Below are 24,801 nucleotides of genomic sequence, written 5' to 3'. Positions count from 1 at the left end.
AGCTGGGGGTCGGCCTCTTCTCTCGTGTCATTAGTGATAGCACCAGAGGGAATGGTTTCAAGCTGCGGCAGGGGAGATTCAAGCTGGACAGTGGGAAGTATTACTTCTCAGAAAGGGTGGTCAGGCACTGGAATGGACTGCCCAGGGAGGTGGTAGAGTCACTGACAATGGGAGTGTTCAAGTGAACAATCTGATGTTGTGTTGAGGGACATGGTTTAGTGGAAGCTATTGGTAATAGGTGAACGGTTGGACTGGATGATCTTTTAGGTCTTTTCCAACCTTGTCAATGGCTCTATGTCCAGGTGGAGGCCGGTAACGAGCGGTGTCCCTCAAGGGTCTGTCCTGGAACCAGTGCTCTTTAACATCTTTATTAATGACATCGATGAGGGAACTGAGTGCACCCTCAGCAAGTTTGCTGACGACACCAAGCTGAGTGGTGTGGTCGATACGGTGGAAGGAACGGATGCCATTCAGAGGGACCTCGACAGGCTGGAAAGCTGGGCTCAGGTGAACCTAATGAGGTTCAACACGGCAAAGTGCAAGGTTTTGCACTTGGGCCGGAAGAACCCCAGGCACCTGTACAGGCTGGGAGGAGTGGTCCTTGAGAGCAGCTCGGCAGAGAAGGACCTGGGGGTCCTGATGGACCAAAGACTCAACATGAGCCAGCAGTGCGCTCTGGCAGCCTGGAAAGCAAATGGGATCCTGGGCTCCATCAGGAGAGGGGTGGTCAGCAGGGATAGGGAGGTGATTGTCCCTCTCTACTCGGCTCTTGTAAGGCCCCATCTTTCATACTGTGTCCAGGTGTGGAGCCCTCAGTACAAAAAAGACATGGAGATTTTGGAAAGGGTCCAGAGGAGGGCCACGAAGATGATCAGGGGGCTGGAGCACCTCCCCTATGAGGACAGGCTGAGGGAGTTGGGCTTGTTCAGCCTAGAGAAGAGAAGGTTGCGGGGTGACCTCATTGCCGCCTGAAGGGAACTTACTCCCAGGAGGGGAGTAAACACTTCGAAAGGGCTGACAATAGCAGGACACGGGGAAATGGTTTTAAGTTAAAAGAGGGAAGATGTAGGTTGGATGTTAGGGGGAAGTTCTTCACTAGGAGAGTGGTTAGGCCCTGGAACAGGCTGCCCAGGGAGGTTGTGGATGCCCTGTCCTTGGAGGTGTTCAAGACCAGGTTGGACAGGGCCCTGGGCAACCTGATCTAGTAAATGTGTATGTTTGGCGGCCCTGCTAGGCAGGGGGGTTGGAACTACATGATCCTTGAGGTCCCTTCCAAGCCGGGTCATTCTGTGATTCTGTGATTCTATGAAAGGAACGTGGCCAAGCTCCCTTCAGCCGCGCGTGGTGATAGGACACTGGGAAACGGCCAAAATAGGAAGTTCTGTACACACGTGCACAAGAATGTCTTCAAGGTGAGGGTGACAGAGCACTGGAACTCCCGCACAAGTAGGTTGTGGAGTCTCCTTGTCTGGAGATGTTCAAGACCCGCCCGGACGCCTAACTGAGCAACCTAGTCTAGGGAGCCTGCTTTGGCAGGTGGGCTGGACTCAATCATCTGGAGAGCTCCCTTCCAGCCCCTACAATTCTGTGAATCTGGGTCATGTAGAAGTCAAATACAGACACTGCTATGGGAGATGTAAGCAAAGGATCCTATCTCTTGGTTAACGTTATCATATATTCTTTTATTTTCTTTCCTACAAATAACTACAGCAAATTATCTCAGTGTTCACTGCTGTTGGACTGAAGGGGTCAAAAGGATGGGAGAGGAGCACCTACCTTCTGTTTACGTCTGTTTACAAGGGTGGATAATGACAGAAAAAGGGGAATTTTTTTTTGTAACTAAGACAGGAAAGGATTAGGTTACATAGTAGGAGAAGGATTTTTGAACAGAGGGTAGTAACGCGCTGGAACAGGCTGCCCAAAGAGGTTGTGGATGCCCCATCCCTGGAGGCATTCAAGGCCAGGCTGGATGTGGCTCGGGGCAGCCTGGTCAGATGGCTGGTGACCCTGCACATAGCTGGGGGGTTGAAAACGGATGATGGTTGTGGTCCTTTTCCACCAAGGCCATTCTATGATTCTACAACTCTATAGCCTCGACTGATAGTGAAAATTACACAGAGTGCAGATGGATTGGAAAAAAGGGAGGTGGAACGGGGAGGTGGGATTTGGGTGTAGGGTCTCCAGCCCTGAGCTGGGTGCGTGGGTGCACACACCCAGGGAAAGGCATTGTGACATCACAGTGCGGGGCAGGACATCAGTCTTTACCAGGTCACGTTGGCTGCCTCCCCCAGCTCAGACACGTGAGGCGGTCTCACCGTCCTGGTGGTCACTGCTGGAGCTCTGCTCTTGGTGACAGCCATTTGTGTGTTGAGAGTGGTCCTTGGGAGAGAACAGGATGAAGCTCAGCCTGACTCTCTTCCTCATCTCCCTTACTTTCATGTCTCCAATTACAGGCTTTTTCAGCTATCCCAGCTGGGCCTGGAATTGGGACAAAAAGCTGGTCCTTCCCGAGGAGCAGCACCCCATTGAGACCGACAGCCAGACCTCTGGCTGGCTGTGCTGGTTTGGCCTAACCGCCTGTCCCACCAAGATCAAGGACGGGAACAAAATCCAGGTCCTTCAGGAGGAGCAGCGTCCGGCTGAAACCAAGAGCCAGACCTCTGGCTGGCTCTGCAGGTTTGGCCTTACCACCTGCTCCACCAAGACCGAGGATGGGAACAGCAATCAGGCCCTTCCAGAGGAACAGCTTACGGCTGAAATCAAGAGCCAGACCTCTGGCTGGCTCTGCTGGCTTGGGCTAACTACCTGCCCCACCAAGATCGAGGACGGGAACGGCAACCAGGTCCTTCCAGCGAAACAGAGCCTGGTTGACAACAAGAGCCAGACCTCCAGGTGGGTCTGCAGGTTTGGCCTGATCACGTGTCCCACCAAGATCGACGACGATGGGAACAACAACCAGGTGCTTCCCAAAGAGCAGAGCCCAGTTGAGACCAAGAGTCAAACCTCTAGCTGGGCCTGCTGGTTTGGACTAACCACCTGCCCCACCACGATCGAGGATGGGAACAAAATCAAGGTCCTACGGGAGGAGCAGCGTCCAGTTCAAACCAAGAGCCAGACCCCTGGCTGGCTCTGCCGGTTTGGGCTAACTACCTGCCCCACCAAGATCGAGGACAGGAACAGCAACCAGGTCCTTCCAAAGGAGCAGAGACCGGCTGACACCAAGAGCCAGACCTCCAGCTGGGTCTGCTGGTTTGGCCTAACTGCCTGCTCCACCAAGACTGAGGATGACAACAACAAACAGATCCTTCCAGAGGAGCACAGCCCAGTTGAGATCAAGAGCTGGAAATCCAACTGGCGCTTCTGGTTTGGACTATCCACATACCCCACCAAGATTGAGGACAGGAACAAAATCCAGGTACTTCCTGAGGAGAATAGTCCCATTGAGACCAAGAGCCAGACTTCCATCTGGCGCTGCTGGCTTGGACTAACTACCTGCCCGATCAAGATCGAGGACAGGAACAACAACCCGGTGCTTCGAGAGGAGCAGCATCCCATTGAGACCAAGAGCCAGACCTCCAACTGGCTCTGCTGGATTGGAGTAACCACATGCCCCACCAAGACCGAGGACAAGAACAAAAACCACGCCATTCCTGAGGAGCACAGCCCGGTTGAGACCAAGAGTCTGATCTCCAGATGGCTCTGCCGGATTGGATTAACCACATGCCCCACCAAGACCGAGGACAAGAACAAAAACCACGCCATTCCTGAGGAGCACAGCCCGGTTGAGACCAAGAGTCTGATCTCCAGATGGCTCTGCCGGATTGGACTAACCACCTGTCCTGGGAATGGAGACAAAGTACTTGTGCATCCTGAGGAGAGCCTGCCCATCAGTGCTGATTGCCGTGCCTGCAACTGGCCCTTCTGGATTGGCCTTTTTCCACACCCCAGATTGGTCCCGCACAGGGTCAGCGAGAGTTCTGCTCCAGAGGGCCCAAAGCAGCAGTCCCCACACACCGAGCAGAAAGCCTCCAGCTTGCTCGACACCGTGAAACACCACTACGGCGTCTGTAAGCAAAGCTGGACAGGCTGTATGTGCATAGAACTCGCACAATTCTGGGGTGCGTGGAAGCTGCTGAAGGCAGTCGGCAGAATCGTGCTAAGACTGTGAAAACACCAGGGAAAGCTAAGACATCAAGCACGGAGCAAACCATGGGGACATCTTCCACTTGGTGAACAACAACATCTTCCACTGGGTGAACAACAACCTCTCCCAGATTTTCACCTGCATTTACCATCTGGCATCTAATTTCATTATAATTATAATTTCGTTAAACTTAATCTCTAAATTATAATTAAAATTAAAATTATTAATTAACAACATCAACATCTCTGCAGCCTGTGTCATTGTGGTGGCAGTGGGTCCGGCACAGCGGCAGCACGAAAGGCATTGCTGCAGGAGAGTGCTGCTGTGCGGGGTTTGGGGGCACGCGCCTGGGGAGGAGGAAGGGCGCTGGGCCGGGGGAAAAGAGGCATCGGTGGCTCTGAGGTGCCCACAGACAGCCGTGCCTCAGGGGGAGAGAGCACATCCTGAGCGGGAGCCCACGTCCCACTGAGGGAATGCAGCGTCCCCCAGAGCACACGGGGAGGTTCTGTGAGTCCCGCAGCGCGCTGGGAAGCATCCAGGGCACACTGGGAATCCACAGCTGGGCCAGTTTGGCCAAGATCCCGTGCGCATCAGCTTCATAGTGGAGGCTCACACCAAAGGAGCCTTCCCAGAAAGGGACAACGGCGACAAAACACCACAGCAAGAGCTGCTGGGACACGCAAGGAGGCCCTGAGGCGCGGCGGCTCAGACTCCCTGCTCTGGTTCGTCCCTCTGATTATTACTGCTGACTGGTAGTTCAGGCCGGCAGCCATGAAGTCGCTGCCAGAAGCCTGTGGGCAGTCGAACGGGACTCTGGGGCACTGGGGCGCTGTCACGGTTCCAGCCCAGTGCAGCCCGGTTCTGTGACTAATGGGGCAGAGGGACAAACGAACCCAGGAACCAGGAAAGGGGGAAGGGAGGTGGTGAAAAGGTACGGAGATGGGCCCAACAACAAAACTGAAGCAACGAGCTAAGGGAGAACATACTAGTTTTCTAAGTATGATAGTGGAATGCAAGATTAAGGAAACAGATGAGCTTGGTGAAGGGTCTGTGGAGACCACTTTGTGGCCTTCCAGTACACGAGAGGAGCATATAAACAGGAGGGGGAAGGACTGTTTATGAGGCTGGGTAGTGACAGAAGAAGAGGGAATGGTTTGAGACTGAGACAGGGGAGATTTAGGTGAGATATTAGGAGGAAGTTTTTCACACAGAGGGTGGTGACGCACTGGAACAGGTTGCCCAGGGACACTGTGGATGCCCCATCCCCGGAGGCATTCAAGGCCAGGCTGGAAGTGGCTCTGGACAGCCTGATCTTTTGGTTGGCGACCCTGCACATATCAGGGGGCTGAAACTGGATGATCATTGTGGTCCTTTTCCACCCAGGACATTCTATGATTCCATGATTCTATTACATGAGGCTAACCAAAACAAGAATGGACTCTTGCACCTCAGAACATATATCCACAGCTACAGGTTGGCACATGACCTGCTGGAGAGGAGCTCTGTGATGAGAAACCTGGCAGTCCACACGGACAACAGGTTGGTCATGAGCCAGAACTGTGCCCTGATGCCCACGGAGGCCAATGGGATCCTGCAGTGCATTAAAAGGTACATGACCAGCAGGTGAAGGGAAGTGATCCTCCCCCTCTACTCTGCCCAGGTCAGGACTCAGCTGGAGTACTGCGTCCAGTTCTGGGCTCCCTGGTACAAAAAAGACAGCGACCTCCTGGAAAGAGTCCAGCGGATGGCCATGAAGATGATCAAGGGCCTGGAGCACCTCTCTTATTAGGGCCGGTCACTGCTAGAAAGACACTGAGGCCCTGGAATGTGTTCGAAGGAGAGCAACAAAGCTGGTGAGGGGTCTGGAGCACAGACCTCATGAGGAGAGAGAGGCTGAAGGAGCTGGGAATGTTCAGCCTGGAGAAGAGGAGGCTCAGGGGAGACCTTATTGCTCTCTATAACTTCCTGAAGGGAGGCTGTAGTGAGCTGGGGGTCGGCCTCTTCTCTCGTGTCATTAGTGATAGCACCAGAGGGAATGGTTTCAAGCTGCGGCAGGGGAGATTCAAGCTGGACAGTGGGAAGTATTACTTCTCAGAAAGGGTGGTCAGGCACTGGAATGGACTGCCCAGGGAGGTGGTAGAGTCACTGACAATGGGAGTGTTCAAGTGAACAATCTGATGTTGTGTTGAGGGACATGGTTTAGTGGAAGCTATTGGTAATAGGTGAACGGTTGGACTGGATGATCTTTTAGGTCTTTTCCAACCTTGTCAATGGCTCTATGTCCAGGTGGAGGCCGGTAACGAGCGGTGTCCCTCAAGGGTCTGTCCTGGAACCAGTGCTCTTTAACATCTTTATTAATGACATCGATGAGGGAACTGAGTGCACCCTCAGCAAGTTTGCTGACGACACCAAGCTGAGTGGTGTGGTCGATACGGTGGAAGGAACGGATGCCATTCAGAGGGACCTCGACAGGCTGGAAAGCTGGGCTCAGGTGAACCTAATGAGGTTCAACACGGCAAAGTGCAAGGTTTTGCACTTGGGCCGGAAGAACCCCAGGCACCTGTACAGGCTGGGAGGAGTGGTCCTTGAGAGCAGCTCGGCAGAGAAGGACCTGGGGGTCCTGATGGACCAAAGACTCAACATGAGCCAGCAGTGCGCTCTGGCAGCCTGGAAAGCAAATGGGATCCTGGGCTCCATCAGGAGAGGGGTGGTCAGCAGGGATAGGGAGGTGATTGTCCCTCTCTACTCGGCTCTTGTGAGGCCCCATCTTTCATACTGTGTCCAGGTGTGGAGCCCTCAGTACAAAAAAGACATGGAGATTTTGGAAAGGGTCCAGAGGAGGGCCACGAAGATGATCAGGGGGCTGGAGCACCTCCCCTATGAGGACAGGCTGAGGGAGTTGGGCTTGTTCAGCCTAGAGAAGAGAAGGTTGCGGGGTGACCTCATTGCCGCCTGAAGGGAACTTACTCCCAGGAGGGGAGTAAACACTTCGAAAGGGCTGACAATAGCAGGACACGGGGAAATGGTTTTAAGTTAAAAGAGGGAAGATGTAGGTTGGATGTTAGGGGGAAGTTCTTCACTAGGAGAGTGGTTAGGCCCTGGAACAGGCTGCCCAGGGAGGTTGTGGATGCCCTGTCCTTGGAGGTGTTCAAGACCAGGTTGGACAGGGCCCTGGGCAACCTGATCTAGTAAATGTGTATGTTTGGCGGCCCTGCTAGGCAGGGGGGTTGGAACTACACGATCCTTGAGGTCCCTTCCAAGCCGGGTCATTCTGTGATTCTGTGATTCTATGAAAGGAACGTGGCCAAGCTCCCTTCAGCCGCGCGTGGTGATAGGACACTGGGAAACGGCCAAAATAGGAAGTTCTGTACACACGTGCACAAGAATGTCTTCAAGGTGAGGGTGACAGAGCACTGGAACTCCCGCACAAGTAGGTTGTGGAGTCTCCTTGTCTGGAGATGTTCAAGACCCGCCCGGACGCCTAACTGAGCAACCTAGTCTAGGGAGCCTGCTTTGGCAGGTGGGCTGGACTCAATCATCTGGAGAGCTCCCTTCCAGCCCCTACAATTCTGTGAATCTGGGTCATGTAGAAGTCAAATACAGACACTGCTATGGGAGATGTAAGCAAAGGATCCTATCTCTTGGTTAACGTTATCATATATTCTTTTATTTTCTTTCCTACAAATAACTACAGCAAATTATCTCAGTGTTCACTGCTGTTGGACTGAAGGGGTCAAAAGGATGGGAGAGGAGCACCTACCTTCTGTTTACGTCTGTTTACAAGGGTGGATAATGACAGAAAAAGGGGAATTTTTTTTTGTAACTAAGACAGGAAAGGATTAGGTTACATAGTAGGAGAAGGATTTTTGAACAGAGGGTAGTAACGCGCTGGAACAGGCTGCCCAAAGAGGTTGTGGATGCCCCATCCCTGGAGGCATTCAAGGCCAGGCTGGATGTGGCTCGGGGCAGCCTGGTCAGATGGCTGGTGACCCTGCACATAGCTGGGGGGTTGAAAACGGATGATGGTTGTGGTCCTTTTCCACCAAGGCCATTCTATGATTCTACAACTCTATAGCCTCGACTGATAGTGAAAATTACACAGAGTGCAGATGGATTGGAAAAAAGGGAGGTGGAACGGGGAGGTGGGATTTGGGCGTAGGGTCTCCAGCCCTGAGCTGGGTGCGTGGGTGCACACACCCAGGGAAAGGCATTGTGACATCACAGTGCGGGGCAGGACATCAGTCTTTACCAGGTCACGTTGGCTGCCTCCCCCAGCTCAGACACGTGAGGCGGTCTCACCGTCCTGGTGGTCACTGCTGGAGCTCTGCTCTTGGTGACAGCCATTTGTGTGTTGAGAGTGGTCCTTGGGAGAGAACAGGATGAAGCTCAGCCTGACTCTCTTCCTCATCTCCCTTACTTTCATGTCTCCAATTACTGGCTTTTTCAGCTATCCCAGCTGGGCCTGGAATTGGGACAAAAAGCTGGTCCTTCCCGAGGAGCAGCACCCCATTGAGACCGACAGCCAGACCTCTGGCTGGCTGTGCTGGTTTGGCCTAACCGCCTGTCCCACCAAGATCAAGGACGGGAACAAAATCCAGGTCCTTCAGGAGGAGCAGCGTCCGGCTGAAACCAAGAGCCAGACCTCTGGCTGGCTCTGCAGGTTTGGCCTTACCACCTGCTCCACCAAGACCGAGGATGGGAACAGCAATCAGGCCCTTCCAGAGGAACAGCTTACGGCTGAAATCAAGAGCCAGACCTCTGGCTGGCTCTGCTGGCTTGGGCTAACTACCTGCCCCACCAAGATCGAGGACGGGAACGGCAACCAGGTCCTTCCAGCGAAACAGAGCCTGGTTGACAACAAGAGCCAGACCTCCAGGTGGGTCTGCAGGTTTGGCCTGATCACGTGTCCCACCAAGATCGACGACGATGGGAACAACAACCAGGTGCTTCCCAAAGAGCAGAGCCCAGTTGAGACCAAGAGTCAAACCTCTAGCTGGGCCTGCTGGTTTGGACTAACCACCTGCCCCACCACGATCGAGGATGGGAACAAAATCAAGGTCCTACGGGAGGAGCAGCGTCCAGTTCAAACCAAGAGCCAGACCCCTGGCTGGCTCTGCCGGTTTGGGCTAACTACCTGCCCCACCAAGATCGAGGACAGGAACAGCAACCAGGTCCTTCCAAAGGAGCAGAGACCGGCTGACACCAAGAGCCAGACCTCCAGCTGGGTCTGCTGGTTTGGCCTAACTGCCTGCTCCACCAAGACTGAGGATGACAACAACAAACAGATCCTTCCAGAGGAGCACAGCCCAGTTGAGATCAAGAGCTGGAAATCCAACTGGCGCTTCTGGTTTGGACTATCCACATACCCCACCAAGATTGAGGACAGGAACAAAATCCAGGTACTTCCTGAGGAGAATAGTCCCATTGAGACCAAGAGCCAGACTTCCATCTGGCGCTGCTGGCTTGGACTAACTACCTGCCCGATCAAGATCGAGGACAGGAACAACAACCCGGTGCTTCGAGAGGAGCAGCATCCCATTGAGACCAAGAGCCAGACCTCCAACTGGCTCTGCTGGATTGGAGTAACCACATGCCCCACCAAGACCGAGGACAAGAACAAAAACCACGCCATTCCTGAGGAGCACAGCCCGGTTGAGACCAAGAGTCTGATCTCCAGATGGCTCTGCCGGATTGGATTAACCACATGCCCCACCAAGACCGAGGACAAGAACAAAAACCACGCCATTCCTGAGGAGCACAGCCCGGTTGAGACCAAGAGTCTGATCTCCAGATGGCTCTGCCGGATTGGACTAACCACCTGTCCTGGGAATGGAGACAAAGTACTTGTGCATCCTGAGGAGAGCCTGCCCATCAGTGCTGATTGCCGTGCCTGCAACTGGCCCTTCTGGATTGGCCTTTTTCCACACCCCAGATTGGTCCCGCACAGGGTCAGCGAGAGTTCTGCTCCAGAGGGCCCAAAGCAGCAGTCCCCACACACCGAGCAGAAAGCCTCCAGCTTGCTCGACACCGTGAAACACCACTACGGCGTCTGTAAGCAAAGCTGGACAGGCTGTATGTGCATAGAACTCGCACAATTCTGGGGTGCGTGGAAGCTGCTGAAGGCAGTCGGCAGAATCGTGCTAAGACTGTGAAAACACCAGGGAAAGCTAAGACATCAAGCACGGAGCAAACCATGGGGACATCTTCCACTTGGTGAACAACAACATCTCCCAGATTTTCACCTGCATTTACCATCTGGCATCTAATTTCATTATAATTTCGTTAAACTTAATCTCTAAATTATAATTAAAATTAAAATTATTAATTAACAACATCAACATCTCTGCAGCCTGTGTCATTGTGGTGGCAGTGGGTCCGGCACAGCGGCAGCACGAAAGGCATTGCTGCAGGAGAGTGCTGCTGTGCGGGGTTTGGGGGCACGCGCCTGGGGAGGAGGAAGGGCGCTGGGCCGGGGGAAAAGAGGCATCGGTGGCTCTGAGGTACCCACAGACAGCCGTGCCTCAGGGGGAGAGAGCACATCCTGAGCGGGAGCCCACGTCCCACTGAGGGAATGCAGCGTCCCCCAGAGCACACGGGGAGGTTCTGTGAGTCCCGCAGCGCGCTGGGAAGCATCCAGGGCACACTGGGAATCCACAGCTGGGCCAGTTTGGCCAAGATCCCGTGCGCATCAGCTTCATAGTGGAGGCTCACACCAAAGGAGCCTTCCCAGAAAGGGACAACGGCGACAAAACACCACAGCAAGAGCTGCTGGGACACGCAAGGAGGCCCTGAGGCGCGGCGGCTCAGACTCCCTGCTCTGGTTCGTCCCTCTGATTATTACTGCTGACTGGTAGTTCAGGCCGGCAGCCATGAAGTCGCTGCCAGAAGCCTGTGGGCAGTCGAACGGGACTCTGGGGCACTGGGGCGCTGTCACGGTTCCAGCCCAGTGCAGCCCGGTTCTGTGACTAATGGGGCAGAGGGACAAACGAACCCAGGAACCAGGAAAGGGGGAAGGGAGGTGGTGAAAAGGTACGGAGATGGGCCCAACAACAAAACTGAAGCAACGAGCTAAGGGAGAACATACTAGTTTTCTAAGTATGATAGTGGAATGCAAGATTAAGGAAACAGATGAGCTTGGTGAAGGGTCTGTGGAGACCACTTTGTGGCCTTCCAGTACACGAGAGGAGCATATAAACAGGAGGGGGAAGGACTGTTTATGAGGCTGGGTAGTGACAGAAGAAGAGGGAATGGTTTGAGACTGAGACAGGGGAGATTTAGGTGAGATATTAGGAGGAAGTTTTTCACACAGAGGGTGGTGACGCACTGTGGAACAGGTTGCCCAGGGACACTGTGGATGCCCCATCCCCGGAGGCATTCAAGGCCAGGCTGGAAGTGGCTCTGGACAGCCTGATCTTTTGGTTGGCGACCCTGCACATATCAGGGGGCTGAAACTGGATGATCATTGTGGTCCTTTTCCACCCAGGACATTCTATGATTCCATGATTCTATTACATGAGGCTAACCAAAACAAGAATGGACTCTTGCACCTCAGAACATATATCCACAGCTACAGGTTGGCACATGACCTGCTGGAGAGGAGCTCTGTGATGAGAAACCTGGCAGTCCACACGGACAACAGGTTGGTCATGAGCCAGAACTGTGCCCTGATGCCCACGGAGGCCAATGGGATCCTGCAGTGCATTAAAAGGTACATGACCAGCAGGTGAAGGGAAGTGATCCTCCCCCTCTACTCTGCCCAGGTCAGGACTCAGCTGGAGTACTGCGTCCAGTTCTGGGCTCCCTGGTACAAAAAAGACAGCGACCTCCTGGAAAGAGTCCAGCGGATGGCCATGAAGATGATAAAGGGCCTGGAGCACCTCTCTTATTAGGGCCGGTCACTGCTAGAAAGACACTGAGGCCCTGGAATGTGTTCGAAGGAGAGCAACAAAGCTGGTGAGGGGTCTGGAGCACAGACCTCATGAGGAGAGAGAGGCTGAAGGAGCTGGGAATGTTCAGCCTGGAGAAGAGGAGGCTCAGGGGAGACCTTATTGCTCTCTATAACTTCCTGAAGGGAGGCTGTAGTGAGCTGGGGGTCGGCCTCTTCTCTCGTGTCATTAGTGATAGCACCAGAGGGAATGGTTTCAAGCTGCGGCAGGGGAGATTCAAGCTGGACAGTGGGAAGTATTACTTCTCAGAAAGGGTGGTCAGGCACTGGAATGGACTGCCCAGGGAGGTGGTAGAGTCACTGACAATGGGAGTGTTCAAGTGAACAATCTGATGTTGTGTTGAGGGACATGGTTTAGTGGAAGCTATTGGTAATAGGTGAACGGTTGGACTGGATGATCTTTTAGGTCTTTTCCAACCTTGTCAATGGCTCTATGTCCAGGTGGAGGCCGGTAACGAGCGGTGTCCCTCAAGGGTCTGTCCTGGAACCAGTGCTCTTTAACATCTTTATTAATGACATCGATGAGGGAACTGAGTGCACCCTCAGCAAGTTTGCTGACGACACCAAGCTGAGTGGTGTGGTCGATACGGTGGAAGGAACGGATGCCATTCAGAGGGACCTCGACAGGCTGGAAAGCTGGGCTCAGGTGAACCTAATGAGGTTCAACACGGCAAAGTGCAAGGTTTTGCACTTGGGCCGGAAGAACCCCAGGCACCTGTACAGGCTGGGAGGAGTGGTCCTTGAGAGCAGCTCGGCAGAGAAGGACCTGGGGGTCCTGATGGACCAAAGACTCAACATGAGCCAGCAGTGCGCTCTGGCAGCCTGGAAAGCAAATGGGATCCTGGGCTCCATCAGGAGAGGGGTGGTCAGCAGGGATAGGGAGGTGATTGTCCCTCTCTACTCGGCTCTTGTGAGGCCCCATCTTTCATACTGTGTCCAGGTGTGGAGCCCTCAGTACAAAAAAGACATGGAGATTTTGGAAAGGGTCCAGAGGAGGGCCACGAAGATGATCAGGGGGCTGGAGCACCTCCCCTATGAGGACAGGCTGAGGGAGTTGGGCTTGTTCAGCCTAGAGAAGAGAAGGTTGCGGGGTGACCTCATTGCCGCCTGAAGGGAACTTACTCCCAGGAGGGGAGTAAACACTTCGAAAGGGCTGACAATAGCAGGACACGGGGAAATGGTTTTAAGTTAAAAGAGGGAAGATGTAGGTTGGATGTTAGGGGGAAGTTCTTCACTAGGAGAGTGGTTAGGCCCTGGAACAGGCTGCCCAGGGAGGTTGTGGATGCCCTGTCCTTGGAGGTGTTCAAGACCAGGTTGGACAGGGCCCTGGGCAACCTGATCTAGTAAATGTGTATGTTTGGCGGCCCTGCTAGGCAGGGGGGTTGGAACTACACGATCCTTGAGGTCCCTTCCAAGCCGGGTCATTCTGTGATTCTGTGATTCTATGAAAGGAACGTGGCCAAGCTCCTTTCAGCCGCGCGTGGTGATAGGACACTCGGAAACGGCCAAAATAGGAAGTTCTGTACACACGTGCACAAGAATGTCTTCAAGGTGAGGGTGACAGAGCACTGGAACTCCCGCACAAGTAGGTTGTGGAGTCTCCTTGTCTGGAGATGTTCAAGACCCACCCGGACGCCTAACTGAGCAACCTAGTCTAGGGAGCCTGCTTTGGCAGGTGGGCTGGACTCAATCATCTGGAGAGCTCCCTTCCAGCCCCTACAATTCTGTGAATCTGGGTCATGCAGAAGTCAAATACAGACACTGCTATGGGAGATGTAAGCAAAGGATCCTATCTCTTGGTTAACGTTATCATATATTCTTTTATTTTCTTTCCTACAAATAACTACAGCAAATTATCTCAGTGTTCACTGCTGTTGGACTGAAGGGGTCAAAAGGATGGGAGAGGAGCACCTACCTTCTGTTTACGTCTGTTTACAAGGGTGGATAATGACAGAAAAAGGGGAATTTTTTTTTGTAACTAAGACAGGAAAGGATTAGGTTACATAGTAGGAGAAGGATTTTTGAACAGAGGGTAGTAACGCGCTGGAACAGGCTGCCCAAAGAGGTTGTGGATGCCCCATCCCTGGAGGCATTCAAGGCCAGGCTGGATGTGGCTCGGGGCAGCCTGGTCAGATGGCTGGTGACCCTGCACATAGCTGGGGGGTTGAAAACGGATGATGGTTGTGGTCCTTTTCCACCAAGGCCATTCTATGATTCTACAACTCTATAGCCTCGACTGATAGTGAAAATTACACAGAGTGCAGATGGATTGGAAAAAAGGGAGGTGGAACGGGGAGGTGGGATTTGGGCGTAGGGTCTCCAGCCCTGAGCTGGGTGCGTGGGTGCACACACCCAGGGAAAGGCATTGTGACATCACAGTGCGGGGCAGGACATCAGTCTTTACCAGGTCACGTTGGCTGCCTCCCCCAGCTCAGACACGTGAGGCGGTCTCACCGTCCTGGTGGTCACTGCTGGAGCTCTGCTCTTGGTGACAGCCATTTGTGTGTTGAGAGTGGTCCTTGGGAGAGAACAGGATGAAGCTCAGCCTGACTCTCTTCCTCATCTCCCTTACTTTCATGTCTCCAATTACTGGCTTTTTCAGCTATCCCAGCTGGGCCTGGAATTGGGACAAAAAGCTGGTCCTTCCCGAGGAGCAGCACCCCATTGAGACCGACAGCCAGACCTCTGGCTGGCTGTGCTGGTTTGGCCTAACCGCCTGTCCCACCAAGATCAAGGACGGGAACAAAATCCAGGTCCTTCAGGAGGAGCAGCGTCCGGCTGAAACCAAGAGCCAGACCTCTGGCTGGCTCTGCAGGTTTGGCCTTACCACCTGCTCCACCAAGACCGAGGATGGGAACAGCAATCAGGCCCTTCCAGAGGAACAGCTTACGGCTGAAATCAAGAGCCAGACCTCTGGCTGGCTCTGCTGGCTTGGGCTAACTACCTGCCCCACCAAGATCGAGGACGGGAACGGCAACCAGGTCCTTCCAGCGAAACAGAGCCTGGTTGACAACAAGAGCCAGACCTCCAGGTGGGTCTGCAGGTTTGGCCTGATCACGTGTCCCACCAAGATCGACGACGATGGGAACAACAACCAGGTGCTTCCCAAAGAGCAGAGCCCAGTTGAGACCAAGAGTCAAACCTCTAGCTGGGCCTGCTGGTTTGGACTAACCACCTGCCCCACCACGATCGAGGATGGGAACAAAATCAAGGTCCTACGGGAGGAGCAGCGTCCAGTTCAAACCAAGAGCCAGACCCCTGGCTGGCTCTGCCGGTTTGGGCTAACTACCTGCCCCACCAAGATCGAGGACAGGAACAGCAACCAGGTCCTTCCAAAGGAGCAGAGACCGGCTGACACCAAGAGCCAGACCTCCAGCTGGGTCTGCTGGTTTGGCCTAACTGCCTGCTCCACCAAGACTGAGGATGACAACAACAAACAGATCCTTCCAGAGGAGCACAGCCCAGTTGAGATCAAGAGCTGGAAATCCAACTGGCGCTTCTGGTTTGGACTATCCACATACCCCACCAAGATTGAGGACAGGAACAAAATCCAGGTACTTCCTGAGGAGAATAGTCCCATTGAGACCAAGAGCCAGACTTCCATCTGGCGCTGCTGGCTTGGACTAACTACCTGCCCGATCAAGATCGAGGACAGGAACAACAACCCGGTGCTTCGAGAGGAGCAGCATCCCATTGAGACCAAGAGCCAGACCTCCAACTGGCTCTGCTGGATTGGACTAACCACATGCCCCACCAAGACCGAGGACAAGAACAAAAACCACGCCATTCCTGAGGAGCACAGCCCGGTTGAGACCAAGAGTCTGATCTCCAGATGGCTCTGCCGGATTGGATTAACCACATGCCCCACCAAGACCGAGGACAAGAACAAAAACCACGCCATTCCTGAGGAGCACAGCCCGGTTGAGACCAAGAGTCTGATCTCCAGATGGCTCTGCCGGATTGGACTAACCACCTGTCCTGGGAATGGAGACAAACTACTTGTGCATCCTGAGGAGAGCCTGCCCATCAGTGCTGATTGCCGTGCCTGCAACTGGCCCTTCTGGATTGGCCTTTTTCCACACCCCAGATTGGTCCCGCACAGGGTCAGCGAGAGTTCTGCTCCAGAGGGCCCAAAGCAGCAGTCCCCACACACCGAGCAGAAAGCCTCCAGCTTGCTCGACACCGTGAAACACCACTACGGCGTCTGTAAGCAAAGCTGGACAGGCTGTATGTGCATAGAACTCGCACAATTCTGGGGTGCGTGGAAGCTGCTGAAGGCAGTCGGCAGAATCGTGCTAAGACTGTGAAAACACCAGGGAAAGCTAAGACATCAAGCACGGAGCAAACCATGGGGACATCTTCCACTTGGTGAACAACAACATCTTCCACTGGGTGAACAACAACCTCTCCCAGATTTTCACCTGCATTTACCATCTGGCATCTAATTTCATTATAATTATAATTTCGTTAAACTTAATCTCTAAATTATAATTAAAATTAAAATTATTAATTAACAACATCAACATCTCTGCAGCCTGTGTCATTGTGGTGGCAGTGGGTCCGGCACAGCGGCAGCACGAAAGGCATTGCTGCAGGAGAGTGCTGCTGTGCTGGGTTTGGGGGCACGCGCCTGGGGAGGAGGAAGGGCGCTGGGCCGGGGGAAAAGAGGCATCGGTGGCTCTGAGGTGCCCACAGACAGCCGTGCCTCAGGGGGAGAGAGCACATCCTGAGCGGGAGCCCACGTCCCACTGAGGGAATGCAGCGTCCCCCAGAGCACACGGGGAGGTTCTGTGAGTCCTGCAGCGCGCTGGGAAACATCCAGGGCACACTGGGAATCCACGGCTGGGCCAGTTTGGCCAAGATCCCGTGCGCATCAGCTTCATAGTGGAGGCTCACACCAAAGGAGCCTTCCCAGAAAGGGACAACGGCGACAAAACACCACAGCAAGAGCTGCTGGGACACGCAAGGAGGCCCTGAGGCGCGGCGGCTCAGACTCCCTGCTCTGGTTCGTCCCTCTGATTATTACTGCTGACTGGTAGTTCAGGCCGGCAGCCATGAAGTCACTGCCAGAAGCCTGTGGGCAGTCGAACGGGACTCTGGGGCACTGGGGCGCTGTCACGGTTCCAGCCCAGTGCAGCCCGGTTCTGTGACTAATGGGGCAGAGGGACAAACAAACCCAGGAACCAGGAAAGGGGGAAGGGAGGTGGTGAAAAGGTACGGAGATGGGCCCAACAACAAAACTGAAGCAACGAGCTAAGGGAGAACATACTAGTTTTCTAAGTATGATAGTGGAATGCAAGATTAAGGAAACAGATGAGCTTGGTGAAGGGTCTGTGGAGACCACTTTGTGGCCTTCCAGTACACGAGAGGAGCATATAAACAGGAGGGGGAAGGACTGTTTATGAGGCTGGGTAGTGACAGAAGAAGAGGGAATGGTTTGAGACTGAGACAGGGGAGATTTAGGTGAGATATTAGGAGGAAGTTTTTCACACAGAGGGTGGTGACGCACTGTGGAACAGGTTGCCCAGGGACACTGTGGATGCCCCATCCCCGGAGGCATTCAAGGCCAGGCTGGAAGTGGCTCTGGACAGCCTGATCTTTTGGTTGGCGACCCTGCACATATCAGGGGGCTGAAACTGGATGATCATTGTGGTCCTTTTCCACCCAGGACATTCTATGATTCCATGATTCTATTACATGAGGCTAACCAAAACAAGAATGGACTCTTGCACCTCAGAACATATATCCACAGCTACAGGTTGGCACATGACCTGCTGGAGAGGAGCTCTGTGATGAGAAACCTGGCAGTCCACACGGACAACAGGTTGGTCATGAGCCAGAACTGTGCCCTGATGCCCACGGAGGCCAATGGGATCCTGCAGTGCATTAAAAGGTACATGACCAGCAGGTGAAGGGAAGTGATCCTCCCCCTCTACTCTGCCCAGGTCAGGACTCAGCTGGAGTACTGCGTCCAGTTCTGGGCTCCCTGGTACAAAAAAGACAGCGACCTCCTGGAAAGAGTCCAGCGGATGGCCATGAAGATGATCAAGGGCCTGGAGCACCTCTCTTATTAGGGCCGGTCACTGCTAGAAAGACACTGAGGCCCTGGAATGTGTTCGAAGGAGAGCAACAAAGCTGGTGAGGGGTCTGGAGCACAGACCTCATGAGGAGAGAGAGGCTGAAGGAGCTGGGAATGTTCAGCCTGGAGAAGAGGAGGCTCAGGGGAGACCTTATTGCTCTCTATAACTTCCTGAAGGGAGGCTGTAGTGAGCTGGGGGTCGGCCTCTTCTCTCGTGTCATTAGTGATAGCACCAGAGGGAATGGTTTCAAGCTGCGGCAGGGGAGATTCAAGCTGGACAGTGGGAAGTATTACTTCTCAGAAAGGGTGGTCAGGCACTGGAATGGACTGCCCAGGGAGGTGGTAGAGTCACTGACAATGGGAGTGTTCAAGTGAACAATCTGATGTTGTGTTGAGGGACATGGTTTAGTGGAAGCTATTGGTAATAGGTGAACGGTTGGACTGGATGATCTTTTAGGTCTTTTCCAACCTTGTCAATGGCTCTATGTCCAGGTGGAGGCCGGTAACGAGCGGTGTCCCTCAAGGGTCTGTCCTGGAACCAGTGCTCTTTAACATCTTTATTAATGACATCGATGAGGGAACTGAGTGCACCCTCAGCAAGTTTGCTGACGACACCAAGCTGAGTGGTGTGGTCGATACGGTGGAAGGAACGGATGCCATTCAGAGGGACCTCGACAGGCTGGAAAGCTGGGCTCAGGTGAACCTAATGAGGTTCAACACGGCAAAGTGCAAGGTTTTGCACTTGGGCCGGAAGAACCCCAGGCACCTGTACAGGCTGGGAGGAGTGGTCCTTGAGAGCAGCTCGGCAGAGAAGGACCTGGGGGTCCTGATGGACCAAAGACTCAACATGAGCCAGCAGTGCGCTCTGGCAGCCTGGAAAGCAAATGGGATCCTGGGCTCCATCAGGAGAGGGGTGGTCAGCAGGGATAGGGAGGTGATTGTCCCTCTCTACTCGGCTCTTGTGAGGCCCCATCTTTCATACTGTGTCCAGGTGTGGAGCCCTCAGTACAAAAAAGACATGGAGATTTTGGAAAGGGTCCAGAGGAGGGCCACGAAGATGATCAGGGGGCTGGAGCACCTCCCCTATGAGGACAGGCTGAGGGAGCTGGGTTTGTTCAGCCTGGAGAAGAGAAGGTTGCGGGGTGACCTCATTGCCGCCTGAAGGGAACTTACTCCCAGGAGGGGAGTAAACACTTCGAAAGGGCTGACAATAGCAGGACACGGGGAAATGGTTTTAAGTTAAAAGAGGGAAGATTTAGGTTGGATGTTGGGGGGAAGTTCTTCACTAGGAGAGTGGTTAGGCCCTGGAACAGGCTGCCCAGGAAGGTTGTGGATGCCCCGTCCTTGGAGGTGTTCAAGGCCAGGTTGGACAGGGCCCTGGGCAACCTGATCTAGTAATTGTGTATGTTTGGTGGCCCTGCTAGGCAGGGGGGTTGGAACTACATGATCCTTGAGGTCCCTTCCAAGCCGGGTCATTCTGTGATTCTGTGATTCAGGGGAAGTTCTTTATTATGAGTGGTGAGGTGCTGGCACAGGCTGCCCAGAGAGGTTGTGAATGCCCCACTCCTGGGGGTGTTCAAGGCCAGGTTGGATGGGAGCCTGGGCAGCATGGTCTAATATTAGATATGAAGACTGGCAGCCCTACCTGCAGCAGGAACTTGATGATCCTTGTGGTCCCTTTTAACCCAAGCCATTCTATGATTCTATGATTCTTAGAAAAGTCTATACATTCAATTCCAAAACCCAGAATGTCTTTTACTAGAATAGACACATTGCAGGAGAGCAAAGACCTGGGTGAACAAAAATTTGACCTACTGGTTCAGGCTTCAATTAAAAAACAAATGTGGGGCACACCATCAGTCAAAATTTATGTCATGGAGAGAATTTAGATGTTCTTAATAAACAGAGCTGAGGTCCCAAGCAGAATCTCAACAGAAGTCTATCTCATGTACCTATCCAAAGTGACTGAGGATCTTATTCTAAGTTGTCAGACTGGAAACAAACTTCCAGCTTTCCACCGGGAAACACAGATAAAACAGTTATTCTTACAGACTCGGTCACTGATGCCTTAAATCTTTAAGCAGGACATACAATTTGCTTTAGGCTTCTAACACAGCAGCCGGATTTCTGAAGGCCAACAGATCCACTTCAGCTACAGTTGAGCAACAACATCTTTGCTGCCTGCTGTAATAAACTAAAAATAAATGCTCTACTCTGCAAGGTACAAACTGGCACTGCAGATGAATTTTTTCTGTATACTTCTCCAATGTAAATACAAAGCAACAAAAAAGTAAGGAATGAAGCAAAACTCCATATTTTAGCAAACAGAACTGAAGTAGCTTAATAGCTTGCACTATTCCATCTACCACCTCAATTAAGCCCTCCTTGTTTCTCTTTACAATATCAAAGACAGTAAATAAACGTAAGCTTTTCGTGCTATCTTGTTACTAAATTAAGCATATGAAGTGACTTTTAAGTAAAATTAAGCATCATTTTGTTTCTATCTCTTTCTCTACTTGAAAACTTAAATGTGATAAAAAGCCCCAGCTGAATTTCCTCCCCAGGTAATATATCATCAAAAGATGAAGAGAAACCATCTGAGCAGGAGTTGCAGAAGCAGCAAGATGATGTACCCAGAGAGACAGTTAAACATTGAATCATACAGCCCTATAACTGCTTAAATGACTTTCTGCCAAAATTTTCATTTAGATTGGTAAGGAAACATACTTCACTGTTCCATCTGAACAGACAAGTTTTAGTACTTGTAAGCTTCTCACTCTCACTTCAGTGCGTTAAGACAAACACAAAGCTGCGTCACTATGAGCAGCTGAAAACAGCAGCGCACTGACTGATTCCAGTCTCTGGCCTTAACTCTGCTTTTCCAGAAGAGCTGAATAGTTGCAGTTACAGACATGGAGATGAAATGAGGTTGAAACACAAAAGAGAAAGTAATGATTCTCAGGGAAGGAAAATATCAGAGTAATAATGACCGTGATAATGAGACACCGATGATTAATATTTGGACATCTAACACATAAACTATGGCAGGAGTTTCCTATGCTAAGTGCCACATAAAAACACAATTTTATTTCACACATTCCTTCCTTCCAGTAAATCCCTTTTGCCTTCAGGTGAAAGGGAACCTCTTTTGACTTCAGCAGGATTTTCTTGTAAAGAAACATCAGCAGAGAAACACAGGCAGACTGCAAGGAGAAGATTTATATTATTAATGTTACCACTGAATAAACTTTACACAGATTTTTTATAATCACCCGTAAGCAGCTAACAGGAGACGTAGCAGTTGCACAAACATAGTTGCTTACTTCAATGCTAAGCAGTCTCACATCTTGTTAGTCTTGCACGATAGCGTCAGAAATAAAAAGGCAGTCCAGTTCTACATTATCATCGAGCTGCCCATTAAATCGTACATTAAAAATGAAACATTTCAGTTATAAGGCTGAAAAGTATCCAAAACAATTTTGTTTCTCCATCCAAGCACGCAAAAATCAATCTCAAGAAAATCTCTTCCTGTATAAAACTACAGTATTAAATGGAATAAAACAAAAACCAGCACAGTCTGAAATTTAGTGGTGCTGCTAGAGCCATACTTTCAGAAAATATCTGTTAGTTAAGCATACAGGAGCAGCCTGAAATGCCTGAGAAGCTGCAATCAGCACGTTAGCGCTGCACAGCTATGTCTTATCTCGGAGGAAGGCAACGTGCACTGTAGTAGTTGCAGTTTGGTGACACTCAACAACAATACAAATAAGCTAAATTTTTACATTGGAGATGTTGGTAAAGTAACAATAGTACAGCAGAACTTGGAAGTCCCAGCTGCTACTCAAGCTTCTACCAAAGGATATCACAAACACAGGGGGGAAAAAAAGAACAACCACTTTTAACGTAAACCACAGGATAGCACTACAGAAGAAGGTAGTTTTCATTTTCCTTTACAATTTAATTAAATACTCAGTAATCAGTTTGAGAATTACCTTAGAAATGAGATTTAGGTGTTGTCTTCTCTGTAGACTGCCTGGAATTTCAACTGAAGTAACTGCCCACCCTGCACCCTAAAATAAATAATACCAAAGAGCATTTGCTAACACACCAACCCCATGCTGTCACACACACACTCAGTGGAGATTTGCCTCTCCATGTCTAGAAATAAGGTGCCATCTGCTAGTTTTCTTGACAGACACATATTCAGAAATACCAAAAGCTTCGTAATTACTGCTATTAAATACTTATGCTTTTATCAAATGAATATACAAAAATAATACAAACTAATTGAAAGATCAGAGCCTTTGTGATCATGCATATTGTGCAGATATCCTGGAACCAACCCTTTAAAAGTACTTGGTATTAACTATTTTTCACTTAAGAAATCTCACATTACCTCATACATTCTTACACTCTGAACATCAGAGTGTTGCCACACAGTCAAAACTACGTGCCACTCAGGCAGCACCATCAAACCATAAAACCGCTTCCTTGTATCTTTATTACAAAAAGATACTGAAAAACTAGAGAAAGGAGAAGTTAGGGCTGCCAAGTAGATCAGAAGGCAGAACAGACAATAGGAACAATTTGAGAAGTGACCTGATTGACCTATACTAGAAGAAAATAAATGTAGTAATATAATTTGATTTTTGTGGAGGATGATGATAAAACTCAACGCCTAAAAGTCAAACATAGACGGGAAGAAAATATAAAGCTTGATAAATCTATTCATTTTGGTTCGTAAGCCTCTGCTGAAAATAAAAGCATACTGCATTTTACCCAGACAAACTCCTGTGACTTGGATTGGGATTAAAATATCAATCCCATTCAATGTGAGATATTTCAATTAATGAGCAAAATTCAATTTGAAGATAAAAAACTTACCTATTTTAGCTGTACCAATTACAGATGAAGCACCCCTAAACTGAAAGAGCTCATAGAATCATGGAATGGTCTGGGTTGGAAGGTACCTTTAAAATAATGAAGCTCCAGCCTCCCTGCTATAGGCAAGGTCACCTTCCTCCAGACCAGGCTGCTCACAGCCCCATCCAGCCTGGCCTTGAATGCTTCCAGGGAGGGGACATCCACAGCCTCGCTGGGCAACTTGTGCCAGTGCATCACCACCCTCACAGTAAAAAATTTCCTCCTTATATCTAATCTAAATCTGCCCTTTTCCAGTTTAAAGCAATTTCCCCTCATGCTGTCACTACATGCCCTTGTAGAAAGTCCCTCCCTAGCTTTCCTGTAGGCCCCCTTCAGGTACCGTATAGCCACAGAAAGGTCCCCTTGGAGCCTTCTCTTCTCCAGGCCAAAGAGCTCCAATTCCATCAGCCTGTCCTCACTGTATTGATTTTGCTGTCCCAGAGCTCTGTAGTGGGAGATCTTACAGGGGATTTTTAATATAAACACTTTTCACGACATCTGGCAACCAGAAGAGAATGTAGGGATAGGTAATGGGTACAACGTCATACAAACATGTATTTGTACAAAGAACATGAAATACAATCTTTAGATCACAGGAGGAATCAAGGCTTTACAGGTAACCTTGATTTCATGGCTTCTGGACTTGAGAGCTTCATAGGAGAAGCAGATAATTGCTCCAGATAGAACAAGCTGAAGGTAGATTTGAGTAGAACCCCAGAATCATACAAAACTTCACGTTCTTAGTATATTCAACTTCTTTTGTTTAATAACTGCAACTTCACCAGACAGAAGTCTATCAGTTCTTCAGCATTTACAGTTTTGTGGTCATACAAAAACCTTTGGGACTATACATGTTTATCTTTCATGCAAATGTATTTAGTCAACAGGAAAAAAAAGGCCAACCAACATCACTAACATTAAAAATACTATTCCCTCATTTCATTGGACAGTGTTTTGGTAAACATTCATCATCTAGATGATGGAATTAATTAAGATGCAAAACACTTAGCATAGTTTTCATCTTGCCTCCTAAACAAAAACCTGAAGTCACATACCACAGTTTCAACTTAAGAAACATATACATCAACAGGCTTCCTTCTGCTTACACAGGCTTTCACAAACTTCCTAGCCAACACCAAAAAGTGTAGCAGTACTTATTTCATGGAAACAGTTTAAAAGCAAAATTTCCAGGTAGCTTTCTTAATCTGTTAAAGGCAGATAACTTAGAAGAAGCACAGGGAGTAACAAGCAACGAGAAATTCAGATTTATTTATTGCCAAAAACTGGTGCTGCACTTGCTACAAGTCATTACTCCTTTAAATGTTTCAATCAATACCTGTGATTCTTTTCTCTGAACTGGATTAGCAAAGCAATCTATTTGCCAGCTTCCACAGCAATTACCCTGCAAACTGTCAGTGTGGTGTAAATGCTGTTAAAGCTATGTATTGAACAAACCAACAAGGCTGGGCATATCATTGAAATGCCTGATTTCTGCAGCTGAGGTCAGTGTGAAATTCAAGGTTTCTGTTTACAGCGTAGCTTTAAGCATTCCTTCAATGATGTTAATTCCGCAACTGACCCGCAAAATCCTGATGGTTCATCGTGCAAAATTAAGAACTGAAGCCTACAGGCACAGCCAACTGTGCTTATAGACAAACTGACAGATTGAAAAATGCTGTGATGCCACAGTCCTGTTCTCGAGGTCTTAAT

At 50.7% G+C, this 24,801-nt stretch overlaps 2 protein-coding genes across 7 annotated transcripts in view; one reads left to right on the top strand and one right to left on the bottom strand.

Annotated features, from left to right (window-relative positions):
• SLC36A4 (solute carrier family 36 member 4) overlaps window positions 1-24,801 on the bottom strand; it is a 104,733-nt gene that overhangs the window by 25,721 nt on the left and 54,211 nt on the right. For 2 of the 6 annotated variants that reach the window (XM_085536485.1, XM_085536487.1), the window contains exons 11-12: window positions 22,161-22,238; window positions 19,905-21,371 (exon numbers count right to left, since the gene is read on the bottom strand). The exons of 3 other annotated variants lie outside the window; for them this stretch is intronic. In XM_085536485.1, coding sequence (XP_085392611.1) covers window positions 22,210-22,238 — 29 coding nt within the window. In that variant the 3' untranslated portion in view covers window positions 19,905-21,371; window positions 22,161-22,209. Of the gene's footprint in view, window positions 1-19,904; window positions 21,372-22,144; window positions 22,239-24,801 lie in introns of those variants that run through there. One more of the 6 variants, XM_085536486.1, reaches the window with a different exon arrangement.
• On the top strand, window positions 13,915-16,608 carry LOC146762858 (uncharacterized). The gene has a single exon (XM_085536483.1). It carries the CDS (start codon window positions 14,624-14,626, stop codon window positions 16,394-16,396), a length of 1,773 nt encoding a protein of 590 aa, XP_085392609.1. The 5' UTR covers window positions 13,915-14,623; the 3' UTR covers window positions 16,397-16,608.

This window comes from Coturnix japonica, chromosome 1, assembly GCF_054131305.1.
Source record: "Coturnix japonica strain WE chromosome 1, WE-NBRP24, whole genome shotgun sequence".
NCBI lineage: Eukaryota > Metazoa > Chordata > Aves > Galliformes > Phasianidae > Coturnix > Coturnix japonica.
This window is presented reverse-complemented; position numbering and strand designations above follow the sequence as displayed.